This window comes from Oryzias latipes, chromosome 4 (genome assembly GCF_002234675.1).
Source record: "Oryzias latipes chromosome 4, ASM223467v1".
In the NCBI taxonomy this organism is placed as follows: Eukaryota; Metazoa; Chordata; class Actinopteri; order Beloniformes; family Adrianichthyidae; genus Oryzias; species Oryzias latipes.
The window spans coordinates 13968720-13987324 of NC_019862.2; the positions used below are offsets into that span (position 1 = coordinate 13968720).

An 18605-nucleotide genomic window follows, 5' to 3' on the forward strand; every position below is an offset into this window, starting at 1 on the left:
AACAGATTAGTTGAGCCTCGTTTCCACTGAGCGGTCTGGTCTAGATATGGTCTGGTACTGTATTTTGAGCGTTTCCATTATAAAATAGACCCATTAAGCTGGACCAAACCACACAATTTTGGGCCTTTGTTGGTTGTAGATCCATAGAAAAATGGAACGGACTGGTTAATTGACTAAAGGTCATTACAACACAATAATCCACCAAGAAAGTGGCTGCATTCCCCTCTGCTGTTCCTTATTTGTCCACAGCTGCACAATTATGACATATGCTGAGAAATTATGATTTCCGTTGCACCGAGGATTTTTAGCAAGCAGCATGGAGTTTGGAACATGCTGTGCTGACCATAAGGCTGAAATCTCATTTGTGTCTGCAGCAGACGCAGGTGTGCGTGGATAAAGGTCTACTTTAAGAATAAATGGTTTGCCTCATGGTCTTGTAAATGGTCTTCGCCAATCTTCTCTCAAACATCCTTAAATGCTTTGTATACAAAATACCAAAAGCCAAGCAGAAAAAAATGAGCTGTTCTATTGTTGTTGTTATTTTTACTTTGCATGCGCCGTGACTACCCAACTTTGCGAGGAAACGCTCACCTGAATTGCCTGGACCATTCCGAACCGGACCGGACCATGCAGCTCTGTGGAAACGAGACTTAAGTCTGTACTCAGTGTGTTCTGAAATAAAGCACACAGGCAACATTTACTTTTTTAGTTCACAAATGAGGATTTATACAGATTTTTTTTCTTTTTTTATCAAATGTGAAGTAACCCATAAAGTACAGATCTTTTTGAAGGTCTGGTTAATTAAGTGGGTATTAATGCTATAATGTGTTGAAGGACTCCCCGCCAAAAACAATTGAGTAGATTTGGAAAACGAAAGGATAGATAAATGGATGAATAGATGGATGGATGTTGAGGAGCAGGTTTGTTGTAAGAAATTTGTTGTCCAAAAAAAGGCCAAATTCCTTAATTGCTGTGGTCTCAGAGCTTCTGCAAGTTATATTACAACTATATTTTTCAAAGGCATTGTTATAAGGCTCTAAGAAGACAAATGCATTTACAAAATCAAAATAGATGAAAGAAATAAAAAAGGAAGCTGAAAATCAAGGTCTGAAGTAAAAATGAATTAACTTGTAACTTTCATCTATCCTGTTGTCTTTTTCCAAAAGGTTGGAAGTGTTTGTTGGAAGTTAGTGTAATTTAGTGATCTTCGAGTTATGAAAAGTTCTGAGACATACTGAATATTTTATCATGAATTAAATTTAAAAAACACAATATCATAATGGAAAGTTATGGAGCTTCTGCACGTATCATTAGACTAATGGTTTCTGTTTCCTTTTGTAAAATGTACCGTCACTTTTTTTACTATATTAAAAACAGAAAACTTCTGCATCATTTCTAAGGAAACGAAATAGATCAGCTCACATTCAAAAGTAACAAACAGGCGACTTTAGCACAAAGTTACCCAGACTGAGTCTGCTGTGACCTTTTGAACTGAGAGGAAAGTTCAGGTTCAGGTTCTATCAGCTTGCTGTCTCTGCGCTTTGCAGGTGGAGATAGCAATCACCACCGCTTTGCTACCAGCAGACACACTCTGGAGTACCCTGAGATCCTGTGATACATGTCATGCCTGTTGAGAGGGGAGAAGAGATTCCTGTATTCCCTGGCTCTGAGCATGTGACTCAATCAGCAGTGTAGAACATCCATGCTTGGGATGCACTGTTGTAGACTTGATGAAACATGCTGATGTTTGCCCTTTTTACCTCTAGGACTAGGAGTATTTAGGACTTCTCTTTAGGCTATTATTGTAAGATTGATTGTTTTTCCAAATGACCAATTACTATTGCAGTTATTATTAACACATGTTTAATTATTGATCTACCTCTATTATCTTACCTGAATACTTATCTGGCGCTTTACTACCTTCTTAGAAGGCCCAAAGTGCTTTACAGTCATTGTCCCAGTCACCCTCACTTATGGCAGCTGTGTTGCCTGAACCTATAACCATAAGGAGCAAAGACGGGTTCAGCATTTTTCCCTAGAACATTTCGACACATGGGGTCAGAGGTCAACCGCTCTACCTCTGCACCACACTTTTTTAATTTGTATTTTTGCAAAGGCTTTACATAACTTAGTACATCAGTCAAAAAATGCAGTTTTTTTATTATTAATGACAATAATAAAACTGTTTAATATTTTGATCTTTTCATTTGTTATGGGCGTCCACTCTGCTGTTCTCATTTCACCCTTCCAAAGTATTCTGCCCCCTTCCCACCCCCAACTTAAATTATTCTAGCTCCACCACTGGGACATGCCATATGTACGGTATAACATACAGTTGTCTCTTTATTTTGAATAAAATTATCAATTTAATGGTTATTAAATGAAAGCTGATTTTATTTTTAAAAATGTTCTGACTTATACATAAAAGAAGCTTAAATAAAAATAAAAAAGTGTCCTTCACACCTAAATTAATGGGAGAATTTCAGATCTCTTTCACAACAGGAAGAGGCCTTTTGAGTAATGTTAAACATTATCATACCAACAATTAAAGTAAAATATTCTGTGATGAAAGAATTTTAAAAATAAATAATACTTTAAGGTTCCTTTGGCTGCACCCCAGCTCATCTGACTTCTCAGAATCAGGTTAAATTCAGGGTTAAGATGAGACAGCAACAGGCTCTCCTTAGTCAGTTAATCCTGTCTGTGTATGCACAGGAAGAAGGCTGCTGGTGGGTGAAGGGGTGGTGGCGGTGGGGGTGCTTTCAGCACTGGCTCACACCGGTTTGCGCCGCTTCTTGCTGGCGCGCCACAGCGAGGTTGTAAGGTTAACTTGGGGTGGATGGAGACGAGGGGGGTATTTAGCGCCTCGATTGCCCTTTGCAGCTCCGACGGATTTGGCAGAGCAGCCTGTTGACATGTGAAGCTTTTTTTTAACTATACAGAAGGCATGTGGCCGTCATCAATTCTCCTCCTGTGCAAAATTAAATCTGACAGAGTGAGAGCTCGGTGTATGTATCTCACTGCAGGGTCTTAATGAAACAGATTTGTGCCCTCATAAAGCAGCGTGTGCCCAAATCTGTTTATTCACCCAGAAATTTCTAAAATTAATTTGCTTTTTGTAAAAATCATTAAAAAATAACTCTTAACTTTAAACAAATTAGATAAATCTTGCTGCTGTTTCTGAGCATATTTACAAAAAAAATCTATGATGTGATTTGAGAACTGATATTTCTAAATCGCTTAATAAGTGCAGATGAAATAAAACACAGTCAGAAGTTTTCAGAAGACAAAAGGTCTTTCCAAAAATTCTTCTCAAAAAGTCATCTTTCATAGAAGTGACTGTGTATAGTAGCAACTTAAGCTTTTTTTATGCTTCCTGAGGACAGCTGCTCTTGTTGAGAGTTGTAAAAATGTCATGAGCAGTGGCTCTCCACAATTGAGTATCTCATGATATTTAGCACTAACTCCTGAGCTTGTCTGTTTTGATTGAAACAACAGTTGTGAGGTAAATAAAAGCATATATTTTCCATTCATTTACTTGAGTCCTTTGTGATTTGCTTTTCTAATGTTTGCTAGGTGTGGATTGTTGGAAATCTGGAATTGCCGTTTTCAAGGGAAACCAGGAACAAATATACAGATATGCCTTCTGCAGTTAAGGTAAATTGTTCTCTTTGATACACTGACAAATAAAAAAGTTTAAAGTCTAAAGCTACATTCACTCCGCCCTCTGCAATGGCGTTCAAGTGACCATTTTCAATGAAAAGTCTATGTAAGCATACATAAATGTGCTGTGTTTAAAACTCGAGTTCCCTTGTCACTATTCACGTGCAAAAACTGAACTTGGGTTGACAGTAAACAAGGTCAAAATTTGACCAATCAGGGACTCAGATTTGGTAGTGATGTGTGGAGGGCCTCCCTTTTATTCACAAAAGAAAGTACCAACCATTTGAAAATTGATCATGAAGGAGAAATCAATATTTGTTGTCTGTGCCCAGCTGGTGAATAAGTCTTTCATGAATGTGCTTTTAGTGCTTTCTTGAACGCCTGTTACATGCACGGTGTGAACAACATAGCATCACTGCCAATGATGATAAATGCCATCAGAGAGCACAAGAATGCTCAAATGTACCCCAATCACTAACTTTCATATTTGTTGTTTTTGAAAGATGAGTGTGAACTTTTACTTGTGGAAAATCCATTTCACAAACTACTCCCAGCACTGACACACATTTCCAGATATCATAATCCAGCAAGACAGTTTAACTTCACAGTTTTGTGCAAAGAAGCAACTATGCTACACAGAACATTCAAGCCAGGGGCGGAGCTACATGGGGGCAACAGGGGGAAAAAACTGTGCTCAGATCTGAAATCTTTTACCAGATAGGCTAAAACGAATTAACCATAAAACTAAACACCCAATTATAGCAAATGTAAACAATTATTGTTTTAAGTTTTTCTTTTTCTTCTTGTCTGAAGGGGCTCAATTTGCAAATTAGCATATAATTCCTATGAACGTGCGATTTGTCCGTCCCTTTTGAATATACTAATCATCATCTGTCACTGTAAGCGGCATGTCAGTGCAGGGAGAGTGAAGGGGTAACTGCTGCAGATTTAGTTACGGCCTGAAAAATCTCAGCGTTGCACATAGAAAAAGGAGACATGAAACTTTTGACGCTCACTTCCTGGTTAGATTCTTCTCCAGTCCTCGTCTAATTCATCCAGATCCTTTCATGTTGTAGTCACTGGATACCAAATACTGACTTAGAAATATGACTAAATTCTGTTTTATTTTTCAGGTCTGCCGCCAGCATCAAGGTTAAGCAGTCTTGTCTTTTTTCGCCTTCACATTAACACTCAGTGTTTGTGAATAGTTGTTTTTCTCTCGCAGCAGCTCACTGGAAAACTAGAAAACTGTCTGTTTGGAGCAGTTTTTACCTCATTGCACATGGAACAAAAGGGTTATTTAAAGTTTAGTTCTATGTTTTATTCTCAAATGTTAGAAAATATGTTTTTTTACTGGTGATTTTTCAGTTTCACAGGTTTCCTGCTTTTCACAAAAACGTCTCAGATGATTCCACACAGGTTTGAAAAACATGAAGCGGCTCTATAACTACATTGAAAAAAAATGTTGAGTTTAACACCTTTTTGTTAAGCATATCCTATTTTTATCACATTTAAAATAATAAAATGTGGCATACACAAGGGAACGATCAAACATTCATCCATGCAATCACTATTTAAGAATAACATTTATCTTTTGCAGTCCAATGAGTTTTGAAAATTCTCCTTTTAGGAAAATGAATGTTGCTGTGTTCCTTTTGCACTTACGGGGAAGGAACTGACATTATTTACACTTTAACCATCGTTCAAGGACTTCCAATGGAATAAGTGTGTTGTTAAAGAACAAAACAGGTTGATTACTATTTAAAAAAAAAAGGATTTTTCCACAAGAATCAAAACGTGAAGGTAAAAGACAAAGTTGATCATATTTGTATTTCTGATGTTTTTTAAGAAATCCAAATACATTAACCTAGCTGTGATTGTGCTGAAGGTACAAGTTTCCCACAAAAGGGCAAAAAAAACAAACAAGCAGCCACACATTCAGATTTTTCCAGAACAAAACACAACAAAAATGTGCAGTGGAAAATGAAAGCAGTAGGGCTTGGTCTCTATCCAGGTGGACCAGATTTTCCGCTGTGGCAGATGACGCTTTCCTTTCAACCACTAAGTGAATTTGTTTGTGAGTTCTAAAATTTCTCACTAAATATTAGTTGAATGGTATTTTCCAGTTATTTTCAAGCCACATTCTTATCTAATTAGTCTGCGTTTCTGCTTTTAGAAAATGAACATCTTTTTTCCACAAATGAGAACCAATGCTTGGATCAGTGCCTTGCTGAAGGACATTTTGGCAAGTAGTCTGCCAAGACAAGGAACTCAATCACCTTTCTTCTGCCTGCCAGACAACTGCTCAATCCCCACTTATGCTCAGCAGCTCCACTGTAACTTACTTAAGTGTTCTCTTGAGGGCAACCTAGAATGGAAACTGGGGTTAACTGTCCCAAATAGGCAGAGATGATTCTGTATTTGCCCAGATGATGGAAGATGGGAAGGAGGGATGTAAAAATAGGTATGTGTGATCTTCACACAGAAGCCGGCCTGAGCCGGTCCATGAAGTATGTTTAGGCCTTGGCACCAGCCTGAGTTGAAAAATAGTCTTAGTGATCATAAACCCTGTAACGGTCAGCCAGATCTCTGCAGATGGACAAACCAAGACACCATTCATTCAGACCTCCGTAAACTTCCAACACTCTGCGTGTCAAATTTTCATAACAGTTCCTGTCTACTTCTAAACACGATAGCTGTATTAAACAGAAGTTAGTATTCATTTCTATTCTTTTTAATGTTCATTTTATTGCAAATTCATTAGACTAAAAACACTTTAATACAAAAAAGTTAAACATTTTATGAAAGTTTATGCACAGTCTGTTCCTTTTATATTTAATGTACCTCAAACATTGTGTTTCTGTATTGAAGGTTAAAATTTTTGGATTTTTTGACTTCTTATTAAAAAAAGAAGCTTTTACACTTGCACGAATGCTTAAGGTGCAAATATCTTAAATACGTTATAAACAATTTATTTTGTCAAAGCAGTAAAAAACTCCAAAACTGTTGAAACTCTCCCTTATTGACAAATAGCCCAAGCTTAGAAGTCATATTTCTGAGACATTACCCATTTTTCCTTAACTTTTTTCCTAAATCTCCTGATCTCTGATAGGTAGACAAAGCCATTAAACGTTAGAGCCAAATTATAGATTTGCCAAACGGATAAACGTTTTGCAGGTTGTATCAGGAAAAAAAGCTCAATGTGCATTGAAAAAATTGCCAAACTACCAAACTTGCTTTATTTGATAACTTAATAGAAATTTGATGGGAAAAAAAAACATCAACTTTTTCTGTAACAAATTCAAAAGTGATTAAGCTGGCCGAGTTACTTTTATGATAAAAAGTAAAATAAACTGACCAAGTTTATTTTGTTACAATCTACTTTTCCACTTTACTAATTCTCCAAGGACAAATTTTAGTCATATAATCATAAAAGTTTACTTTACTAATGATTAGTTCTGTGTTTCCCTCCCCTAATGAAATGAATAAGATCTCACCAAAATGGATCAACAGTGAATAATTCATGCAACTTCATAAATAAGGTGGGATTTCCTGCATTAACACAACAGAAAATCCTCCTAGTATTTAAAATGAAGAAAGTCAACCAACAGTAAAAAAAAGAAGAACTGCAACCACTGCTGCAGCTCTGGAACAATTTGTTTCCCCAGAAATATCCAGCTACTTCCTAAGACTGTTTTTATGTGAAACAATCTGTCTGTTTTTTTTCTGTCTGCGCACTTCTTCTGGTTATGTAATGTTGTAGGGAACACCTGCCCCTCACTCAGTGTTCTGGAACATCCCAACATTTTTGCTACGTCCCACCCTCTGGTCTCATCTTTCACTTGTTTTCATTTTTTTCTTTAGTGACATCGACCACATGACGGAGTGCTAAAAGAAAAAGTCGGGCCAATCTGAGTCAGAGGAAAGGCGAGGAGGAAAGGAGGGAACAGAAGCACACAACCTAAGACTCAGCATGTACTGGTTCAGACCGGTTCTTGTCCTCCCTCGCCTTCCCACCTCTTTGATTTCTTCTGGCCTTCGTCATATCTCTAGCTTTTTATCACATATTATTTCCTTTTTCTCCATTCTTAGTTTAGTTTGTTTAACAGTTTCTTTCCCTCAATTCATTTTATTTATTCTTCCTTTCTCAAACATGTGTTGTTCATTCATTTCCTCAGCATGTTTTCGCCTGTTTCACTTCTTTAAAAAAAGAAGCTGATCATCTCAAATAGACATTTTTTAGAAGGAAACACATCCATCTGAATTACAGACTAAAGTCTTTTAATGTGCTGGAAGGTCACAGGTTCCTCTGTCCTGTGTGTGAAAAACAAAAAGGAAGTTTCCAGTGGTCATCTGTGACCACACATTATGGGTGTTGATATGAAAAGCAGTTTGTTTCTGACATCCTAAATCTCTTGGTTTTTTTTTAAATACATTGTTGTTTCAAAAAAAATGAATCAGTTTGATCGTGTGTGAAAACGAAAGAGTTTGACAACAGATTAATAAAGCAGGTGAGAATTTAATCCAAAAAAAGTGCTTCTATGTCTTTCATGAGATATTTAACAGAGATGCTGAAACTATATACTATCTTACAAAAACCTCACAGAACATTCATGAATGGAAATGCTCACCCTGACAACATCACATAAACTGCCTTCTACCTCTAAAGTAAAACCTGCAATAATAAATCAGTTAAAAAAAGGAATTTATGGGATATAATCAAAGAAAAAATCTCTAGTGACACAGCTACAAGTGATTTAATTAAAAAAATGAAATACAGCCTTCATACGGCAGCATGACTGTGTGCTATCCAACATCTGTGAATCTCTTACTGTCGTAAAGTAAAAACAATCATTACATTTCAGTCCTGCAGAGATAAATATCACCTGAAACACAGAGAAAAGTGTTAGTCACACGAGTTCTAATTAGCATGGTTTAGTATTGCAACATAACAAACCGCTGCAACCACTGACTTTATTCATAGACCCAAAATCATACAGTACTTTACAGCAGCTTTGAGGTTGGATGTCAATGAGACAAATTTTAGTTTTTGAATCATGGCAGGGTTGAAAGGGTTTTACACTGGGACTGACTCACAGGCTGCAGTCTGTTAAAACAGAAACCACAACAAGTCAGACAGCAACTCCCGGCCTCACAAAGCCCTTCATGTAATGCAAAATCATCGTTTGCCGTCTCAACACAACCTGGTGTGATAAATTATCCACCTTTAGGTTCACAAACTGCAAAACAAAGACAAAAATAGAACAGTACCACAACAGTATCTGACACACAAGAAGAAAAACAAGGACACCACATTCGGTTGTTGCACTTCTTTCTTATAAATGAAATATTCAGTCAAAAAAGGAAAAATAATGTTTTCAATTTTGTATTTATCAGTGATCCCCCCCCCCTCCCTGATGGGTAAAAAGAAAACTAGAAATACAAATACTTTCCTGGACAGACAAAGTAGCGGAGCACAAATGAGTTACATTCTCACAAGTTTTAGCAAAAGAAGGGCAAGAATGCATACTGGTAAATGCAGAGGCCCTCAGGGAACACTTTGCCTTTTAGACCCTTTATTATTAGACACTGGAAAAACTTTTAATGAACCACAAAGCTGTTATAAAACGGAAAATGTCCTGCTTGTGCCATCAGCTGACAGGCATGAACCAGACCCTTGGTATCAGAATCCAGGTTGTAAAAACTCATAACTTTAACTTGCAATGAAGTTTTTAAGAACTTTTACATTTTGGCAGCTAAAAACAAAACAAAGTATCAGCTGTCTTATATTTATCAGGATTTAGTTGGAGATTCAAGGTGTTTATGAGGAATTCAAATGCACATTTATAGCAGTAAAGAAGCATAAAAAATCCACATTAAATTACATCCCTTTAAAATAAAGAAATTAAATAGCATTTAAAAGACAATCTTTTCACTTTGTCTTATAATAAAATGTGCCACACAATGATGATTAATTAAAGGCCTGTCACAAAGCACGGTAGACATAACTCGAACTGTCATGGAAAGCTATGTGCGTATGCATTTTTTAAGAATCTAGCACAACTGTGTAGGATTTACATAATAACTGTCTATAAACTACGTAAAATATGTGTAAACTGCGTAACTGAACAGTTCAAGACCGAATTCGCGTAAAGACTTGTCGGCCAAAACCCTCAACGGACATCTGCGCGCATCTATGAATAACAAATACAAAAAAAAACTTGTGAATTACCTGCATTACTTAATTACATGTATCACAAAAGACTGAAATGTCATACGTGGAAAATACGCAAAACGCATGTGTGACACAACCTCAACTCACTGTTCCCCAAATGAATGCTTTATGCTGTGATCCTGTATGAGAAAATGAAAACTTTAGGCATTATACAAAACAAATTGAATAAAAACATCAATAAATAAAAAAGGTTTTGCTTGTCTAACAAATGTTAATGTCAGCACAGTTTCCGTTGAATCTAAAAGCTTTACCAATACATGACATTTTGTTTGATCTATAGATACTTTTTTGTGTTCTGCAAAATTTTGATTCATTTTTTTTAAATAGTCAAAATAAAAACTTCATGTCTGTTTTTAGTCTAAAACATCCTTTTTTTAGCCCCATAAAACACACTGAATTTGTTTTTATCTCATTAAAACTGCAAAAAGAAACACAATAAATACATACAGACAAATTCTGTACTCTGGTACACAACAGTAGTTGTTAACCTGTTGTATTTCATTTTAAACACATCCTAAATTTAAGGCGACTATAAAAAGCCCAGCTGAGTCTTTTGGCTGACGTTTTGCAGAAACTCATTTTGACTCTAGCTTGTTCAATCTGACCACTGGTGCCCCAGCTTTTGCAGCCTCTCTGCACTTCGGCTTATCAAGACAACTGGCAGGCTTTCAGGCAGACAGACTGAGATCTTCAGTAAGAGTGTGTCATCTGTGAGCACTGAGGGTACAGGGGGCTCTCGCTCTGCTTTTAAAACAGACTGCTGTGTCACAAGGCTGCATAGTTGAGATGGCTCCATGTTTAGACGTCTTTCACTCCTCATTCCACCCTGGGCTCCTCACTTCACAGATATCATGTGGCTCTGCTGAGTCAGAGCAGTTCAAACTGGCTGAACTCACAGAGATGAAGAGGACTTTTGAACATAAGTGAATCACTGATATTTCACATTAAACCTCAGCCACTTACTTAAGAGAGAAAAGAACAAGTCGGAGATCCTCCTGTTTTGACCTGTAGTTACATGACTGATAGAAAGGGCGGGAAACCTGCTGGCTTGTCTCTTTCAGGTTAGGCAACATCTACCTTCATGTAGACTTTTCTCACAAAACATAAAGCTGTGAGGGAGCTAAAAATAGGACTTGATCTTTTTAATAACAGATAGTAATGTGTGTACCAAACACATCTCATGCATATAATCCCTTAATTGTAATACCTCCAAAATAATTTTGGGGAACGAGCGTCACTTTCCTCAGAGTGAGAAGTTTGGACCCCCCGACAGAGATGAGGGATGAAGTTCTTGAGCCAGTTCTGCTTTCTAGCTTTTTGCAAAGTGAAGATCAAGAAATAAACTGGAGGTTGAAAATTGATCTCCAGCTTTTGACCTTATGTTGCACAAAACATTCTTTATCAAAATAAAGACCCTCATGCTGTGCATTTACAGAAGCCCTTTTGAAATATAGAGGCAGCCCATATAGTATTGAATAAGTCTACATTTTTGAAATATTATCTAAATAAATGGAACTAGTTTTCTGTTTACTTTAATGTTAAATATTCCATGAAGGGCCGCACGGTGGCGCAGTGGTTAGCGCTCCTGCCTCACAGTGAGAAGGCCCTGGTTGTAATCCCGGCTGGGATCTTTCTGTGTGGAGTTTGCATGTTTTCCTTGTGAATGCAGGGGGATTCTCCAGGCACTCTGCCTTCACAGGTTAACTGGTTCCTCTAAGTGTCCCTAGTTGTGAAAGTGATTGTGTGATGGCCCCACAACATACTCGCAACCTGTCCAGGGTGTATCCTGCCTTTGCTCTACCAGGACAGACTCTGGCAACCCTGTGACCCTGAAAGGACATGGCTGTTCTGAAGTTTCCTCCAAATGTTTTGTTTTTGTTATAACTCACAGTTTCGTTACTCTTTTCTAATCTGCCTTCACCTAAGAAAAGAGTAAGAATTGTGACACAGGTTTTAGTTATTCAGCTCCTCTGTAGATCTGAAGTTGTGACATTAGATAAGTAGAGAATGGACAAGCACAGTAAGAGACTAAACAAAACAAACAAACTGTGAGCTGACCTGAAAAATAACAGGACACTGCTGATGATGTTTTTTTTTTTACTAATTGTTGATTGTAAGAAACACATTTTTCATAAAATCCTTTAAGAATAAATCCATAAAAGTCTTTTTAATGGTAAAAAATTATACTTGATTGATAAAGAAAGTTTAAAAATTCATATTTTAAGCTGTCTTTAGGTTTGAAGGTCAAGCAAATGTTCCTGTGACTTTAATTTATCTGTGTTGACTCCAGAACAGTTATTATTAAAAAATTAATATTAAACAAGAGTGTCCTCCAAACAGCATAATGATTAAACAAAGTGCCTTCAGTCCAACTATGTGGCTTTGCTGGAATTTGGACTGAAACCAGCAAACCGGCAAAATTTACATTTAACTTTTTTTGGTTTGTTTTTTATGGGATAAAAAAAATATGCTGCAATTCAGGTAATAAGGAGCTGAAATCAGTACACAAAGCTCACCGCTCCCCAGCCGTTGCACAAACTTTAAGGCGCAGTGTTTTGACAAAAAAATGAATATAACATTAAATGTAAACTTAACATATAGCATTGCTCCTGCGTAAAAAATGTAAACAACTCACAAAAGCAAACTCCTTTTCTGAAGCTCAACAATCACCACCATCATTTACACAGTTACATGCTAACCAAATATCCACCTTTTATTAAAAGCTACTGAGTGACATAGAAATCTTTTCTTTGTGCTTTCAGAAAAACTGTGGATTCTCAGACCCAGCTCCAGTGAAGGAAAGAGATGGAGATAAGTGAGGCTGCAGAGGACCCCTGCAGGCCAGCAAGGTCAACGCGTGAAGATTTAAATGTGAGACTGGCGCTCCCTCTAGCGGTTAACAGGAAAACAACAAACTGAAGTGTCAAAGCTTTTTAACATTAAGAACTCCAACAATGGTCATTTTGACATTTTGATCTAAAAAAGTAATGGAAAAAAGGGGAAACAACGCTTTAAACTTATTTAAGACCAAGTTTAAACGTTGGAGTTGCATTTGTAGCTGAGTCAAAGGGAAAAAATGATTTACTACTAAAAACAACAATTTAAACAATAGTTTAAAAAAATGTATTGACTTAAATGTAAGTAAACACAGAAAAAATGGGACAAACATCTTCATGTCTAACAGAAATAAATGCACATAAAAGAAGTTCTAAAAAAGAAACTATAATGACATTGTCAGGATTTGTGATGTTTATTTCTTAAGTAGAGGAGCTGTTTGATAACATTCATTTATGTATTTTAAAGAAACAAAACAAGAAAATCAAATGAAGCAACATGTTGCATGACTTCTTTATTTACTTTTAAAATGCAGCATTGCAGGTGGCAGGAATACACCTTAACCCTTGTGCTATCTTAGATGACCCCACCCTTACTTTGACCTGTTATTCCTACCATGACAAAGGTGGATAAAAGTGGAGAGATTTCATGTAATCCATGGACACCAGTGAGGTTCACAAATCATTGAAGAAAAACGGTTCAGCGCACTGTCTATTAGGTCTAGATCAGTGTTTTTCAACCAGTGTGCCGCGGCACACTAGTGTGCCGTGGGAGATGGTCAAGTGCGCTGTGGAGAAATTGCCCTCATTCACTGATCTAAAAGCCCCATGCCTGCATGTTTGTGGATGTAACAAATCCCTAGATGACAGCCTCACTGAACAGATATAAACCATGTCTAATTTTTTTTCCCTTCAGGCTTTAGGTCTTCTGAGTGTTTGTAGCACTGACCCAGTTTTTCCACCAATGTGACCTTTTTCATTAAACAACTCCAGATTTATTAGAACAACTTTTTTTTTTCCTGAAATTTTGCCCTTTAAATGTTGACACAACATGGAAATGTTGTTTTAGTTAGAAGCGGGAACTCTTATTCACCCCACATGAATGTGCAGCTTTCTGGCAGAAGACATCACAAAACCAAACGATTGAATCATGCAAACAGCCCAGAAACTAACGCTTTTTATTTTTTTTAACATGCAAAGTTATTGATAATGTGGGGGCAGAATAATACTATGGCTGTGATTATGTTTTCTTCTTTCCCTTATTCAAATGCTATAATTAGGTTTCAATCTTCAGTTTGGTTTGGTTTAACTTTCCTTTTCCGAGGAAAAGTTAACTTTTTTTACTGTTGAAAACTAGTCCATGTATTTGGTGAAGTAATATAGCATTTTTGCCACTGAATCAGATCAGTTTAAATTTCTTTATTGTACATAACTTTAGAAAACTTAACTTAGGCTTTTGTTTTTTCAAATTTTGATGTTTGTTTCAATGTTTTAATTTAGTCCATTCTACATGGTTTTTAACGCCCTACATTAAGTTAGGTTTCACTTTCCTTTTCAGAGTAAAAGTCTGCTTTATTTTCTCTGTGTGGTTCTTCCCCTCAAAGAACAACACCCAGTCTGTGCAGGAGCGCTGCATGTATACGCCACAAGTTAGAGAGAAAATGGCTGATAAACCCAAAGAAAAGCCCAGGTAAGTCTCTATTTTTTGATTGTGGTGCATGCAGAGCTGATGTTTTGATTTCTATAGTTTTTTTCCAACTCTTAACTTTTGTGTGTGCATCTATGTTTGACTCTTGTTATAAATTGAAAACATAATTGATCAAGGAAGTCAATGTGGAGATTTTTCTTTGCATTTTGGCAGAGTTTTGGATACATTTTAACTATTTTTTTCCCTAGACTTTAAGATTATATTATGGAATTTCCATATTGCTTTGTATGAAGTTGGGTGGTGTTTTTGTTTTATAAGAAGCATTCCTGCTGAAGAGGAAATAACTACCGGTAAGTAGAAGCCAGTGCTGTAACTCTTGGATGTTCTGAATAACAGCTTTCAGTAAAAGGAAGTGGGATCACTTTTGTGTCCACTCTAATAATACAACATACTTACTACTATTAAAATAAACCAGCAGTCTGTTTTGTCATTGATATGAAGCATCCGCTCTGATGGATCTTCACCCTTTCTCAGGTGTCTCAGTTTACGTTGAGTGACAGGAGCAAAATAAACAAGACTAAGACATTAATAGCCTCTGTGTGTGTGTGTGTATGTTTTAGTCCCAAACTCGAATGTAATCAGATCTTCTGTTGACATGAATTGCATTAAAAATGCATTTTAATGTTTCATCCTTCCTTTCCTGATGTCGATTATCCTTTTGTCCTCATCAGCTTGTTTAATTTTGGAGCGTTTGCCACACCAAACACCTGTGAACCACCAGCTTTCACACTGAATGCCAAACCTGCAACTGTTTCCAGCTTTTTATCAGATATTATACCAGAAAAAAAAAGCAACGCATTGAAACTTCCAGGTGCGCTGTCGACTTGCTGATTTTAATGTTAAAATTATGCATTTGTGCAAATCAAAACAATTTGGATGTCTTTTACTAGATCATACCTCTTCCTTTAAGATTATATGTCATAAATCATTTATGATCTATGATATTAACTCTATTGACGTTTTGTTGTAAGCGGTTCGTGCAGTTCAACCAACGTTTGGTCTTCCCTGGAGAAACATGGAGTGGACAGAAGAGTGAGTAACCTTCCACTGCTATTTCCTCTATTCTCAGTTAAAATAAAACAGTTTTCTCTTCTTTTATTGAAACCCTAACCCTAACCCTCTCAGTATGTACATTTTACAATAATTCTCCTTCTTTATTAGGCATAAGAAAAACTTGATGAAGACTGTGAGCTCCTACAGACCCAGCTGTGAGATGATTACCGGAGCTCAGGTTCTCGTTTTGGGCCCAGTAGGTTCTGGAAAGTCCAGCTTCATCAGCTCCGTTCAGTCTGTGTTTCATGGAAGAGTTGTGAACCGTGCCATGGTGGGCTCCATCTCAACCAGCTTCACCAAGAAGGTAAAAGTGAATCGGCAGAAACACAGAACTGAAGCAGTCACCTTCAGGTGCTTTGAAGCTTGACTTGAACATGACGGAACATCTTTTTGCACTCGTTCATTTTCCTGTTGTGGTAGCTACAGACCTTCAACATCCAGGTTAAGAAGGGAGAAGACAGTGGGCTGGTGATGTGTGACATAAATGGCTTTGGGGATGGAGATATCACCGGGCTGACCCTTCATGACATTGTGTCAGTGATCAAAGGGCACATACCGAATGGACACAAGGTGAGCACAACCATCTGCTAATGTTGCTGCACACAAAAGAAACATGGAGGAACACAAACTGCAGGAGTACTGAACACATTTCCTGCAGTTCTTTCTAATTTGCAGCAACAAAAAGCAGGTTTGTGTGTCTCGTGGGAAGCAAAGACTTTAGAGGAGCATGGGAAATGTGTGTTTGGGAACGCAATTGGGATAGGCTCCAGCAAATCTCAATTTTAATCAGAAAAAGAGAAGCCACAAGGAAAGTTTAAGATTTCCATAAGAAATCCAAGCATTTCATGTTGATGGAAAGTAGCAGGAATGAAATTGAGCCAAAACCTAAAGTCCGCTCTAGTCTCTTAAGGAGTTTCTTCAAGCCCCTTCTTGCTTGCTGTGATGAGGTCAGACAGAAAGTTGCATAGACCATGGTGTTTGCAAACAATGTCTTCTATCGTAAGAGCAGGAGAGAATTGGAGAGATGAGGTAAAAAGGTGGAGGATTTTAAATGCAAACAGCCAAGATCAACAAAGTTCAATAAGGAGATGAAGAAACAAATGTCAGTAGTTTGAAACAGGGGGGAGCAAAGTGTCAGGTATGATAATGTCGTGGTCTGGTTTAGAGACGGTGGCACTGAGAAAAAGATGAAGAGACAGAGGTGAAAGTGCAGAAATTTGGGGAGTGACAAAGATGGAGTGATAATGAAGACCAAAGAGGAGGTTTGTAGATGTAGTGATGGAGAACATGTGTGTTATGATCGGGGAGAGACTGATGAGTTTATTAATCCCTAAGTGCATGATTGTTGGAGGATGGGTGAGCAGGTGGCTTAATGAGGTGACATCCAGGAATCAGACCAGAAAGCAGACTGAAAAAGAGAAAAGACAGGATCAAAAAAAGGAGTGGTCAGAAAGTACTCCAAAATTAGTGTTTGCTCAATATCACCTAGTTACAGTTGATGGACAGGTGGGATTTAAAGGGATGAACAGGATTTAAGGACTGCATGTATCAGCGATAACAAGTTCCAGATGCACCAGGAGGTCTGACCAGCATCTAAAAGGAAAATAAGAAAATTGAAGTAATCCGTCGTTTCAGCTAAACTTGATCTGCAGTTAAGAAGAATCACAAAATTCCTGACTTTTCCAATGACTTTGAACTATGAGGTCATAACTGGCCTAATATTGAACATCTTAATGGATTTAGTGAAAATCTACAGATGTGCTATTTCTGTATTTATTCTTTATTTATTTATTTATTTTTTTGCAATAATGTGTAGTTTTTCCTGCTCTCAGTTTAGCCTGGAGCAGCCAGTGACATCAGAAACTGTTGGCTATGTGAAGACTCCAAGCCTTGCAGAAAAGATTCACTGTGTGGTTTTTATGGTGGACGCTTCCAAAATTGCAACTTACCCCAAAAGCCTCAGCGCCACCTTTAGGATGCTCAGAGAACAAATCAGCAATCTGGGTAAGCAAAAATGTGTATCAGAAGCTGACATTAATTAAAAATCCCATCCAAAATGTAATGTGCGTGTGCACAAACACTTTTGTCAGATTTCTTAAATAAACTTGTGCTTTGTAGGAGTTCATCAAGTGGCCTTGCTGACTCATATTGACCAGATCTGTGCAGCAACTGCTGCAGATGTCTCTCAAGTTTACACAAGCTCAGCCATTCGTGACGCGGTGATTACATTTCAATATTTTATCTATATGTCAACAAAAGTTGTCATTCTGTTTTGAAGTTTAAACTGTGGTTGTGTTTGCAGATGAACAAGGCTGGAGCTCTCCTGGGCATGTCCACCTCGTACATTGTTCCAGTGAAGAACTATTCATCAGAGCTGGACCTGGATTTGAAGAAAGACATACTTCTGCTCAGTGCTGTTGACCACATCTTGCAGTATGCAGAATTATTTTTTCAGGACAATAAACCCAAAAAGAAGCAAATGATCTTATAATTGAAAGACAAAGAAATATAGCTAATTATACTGTAGCTTCATTTCAGTCTAATTAGAAAACGGGGAGCTTTAATGTTTCTTCTTTTTGATTAATATCGATTATGAATTTAATGAAAAAGGTTAACTAACAATGAACAATTTTAACTTTAAATCTGCTAAAAATGCTCTACTTTGTAATGGAAGTGTACTTAAATACATTCCAAAGTAATGACAACTCACAGGTTTAGAATCCTTGTTTGAGCCATCAAACCAATAGAAACAAATGAAATGTGTTTTTCTAAACAGCAAACTAAGACTTTGTGATAGAGGGCTGCATTGGGATCGGGTCCCGCCGGGTCCCGCGGGACCCAACCCAAATCTCGCGGGATTGGGAGGTTTGAATTGTGCTGCGGGCGTGAGCGGGCGGCAAAAAAAAAACCCCGCGGGATCAGTGCTGGCATGAATATCTCATGAATATATATTAGCGGACTACGTTAGGCTGTGCGGCTGTTGGATTCTTATGTACTGAAGCTCCGTGAAGGCACCAGGTAGAGACGCCTAATGGCCTCTGTCATCTAACCTGTTGTTGGGGGTGTGCAACGCCCCGCCCCGCCTCTTACTAAGAGCGCGCTTCAGGCCGTC

At 37.6% G+C, this 18605-nt stretch overlaps 1 protein-coding gene across 1 annotated transcript; it reads left to right on the forward strand.

Annotated features, from left to right (window-relative positions):
* The first annotated feature begins 316 nt into the window (after positions 1-316).
* Positions 317-18277, forward strand: LOC101164715 (interferon-induced protein 44-like). Its single transcript, XM_020702396.2, has 10 exons — positions 317-383; positions 2716-2824; positions 14291-14422; positions 15112-15251; positions 15412-15472; positions 15602-15797; positions 15914-16063; positions 17326-17497; positions 17612-17712; positions 17796-18277. Exons 1-10 carry the CDS (start codon positions 317-319, stop codon positions 17982-17984), a joined length of 1317 nt encoding a protein of 438 aa, XP_020558055.2. The 3' UTR covers positions 17985-18277.
* The last annotated feature ends 328 nt before the right edge of the window (positions 18278-18605 follow it).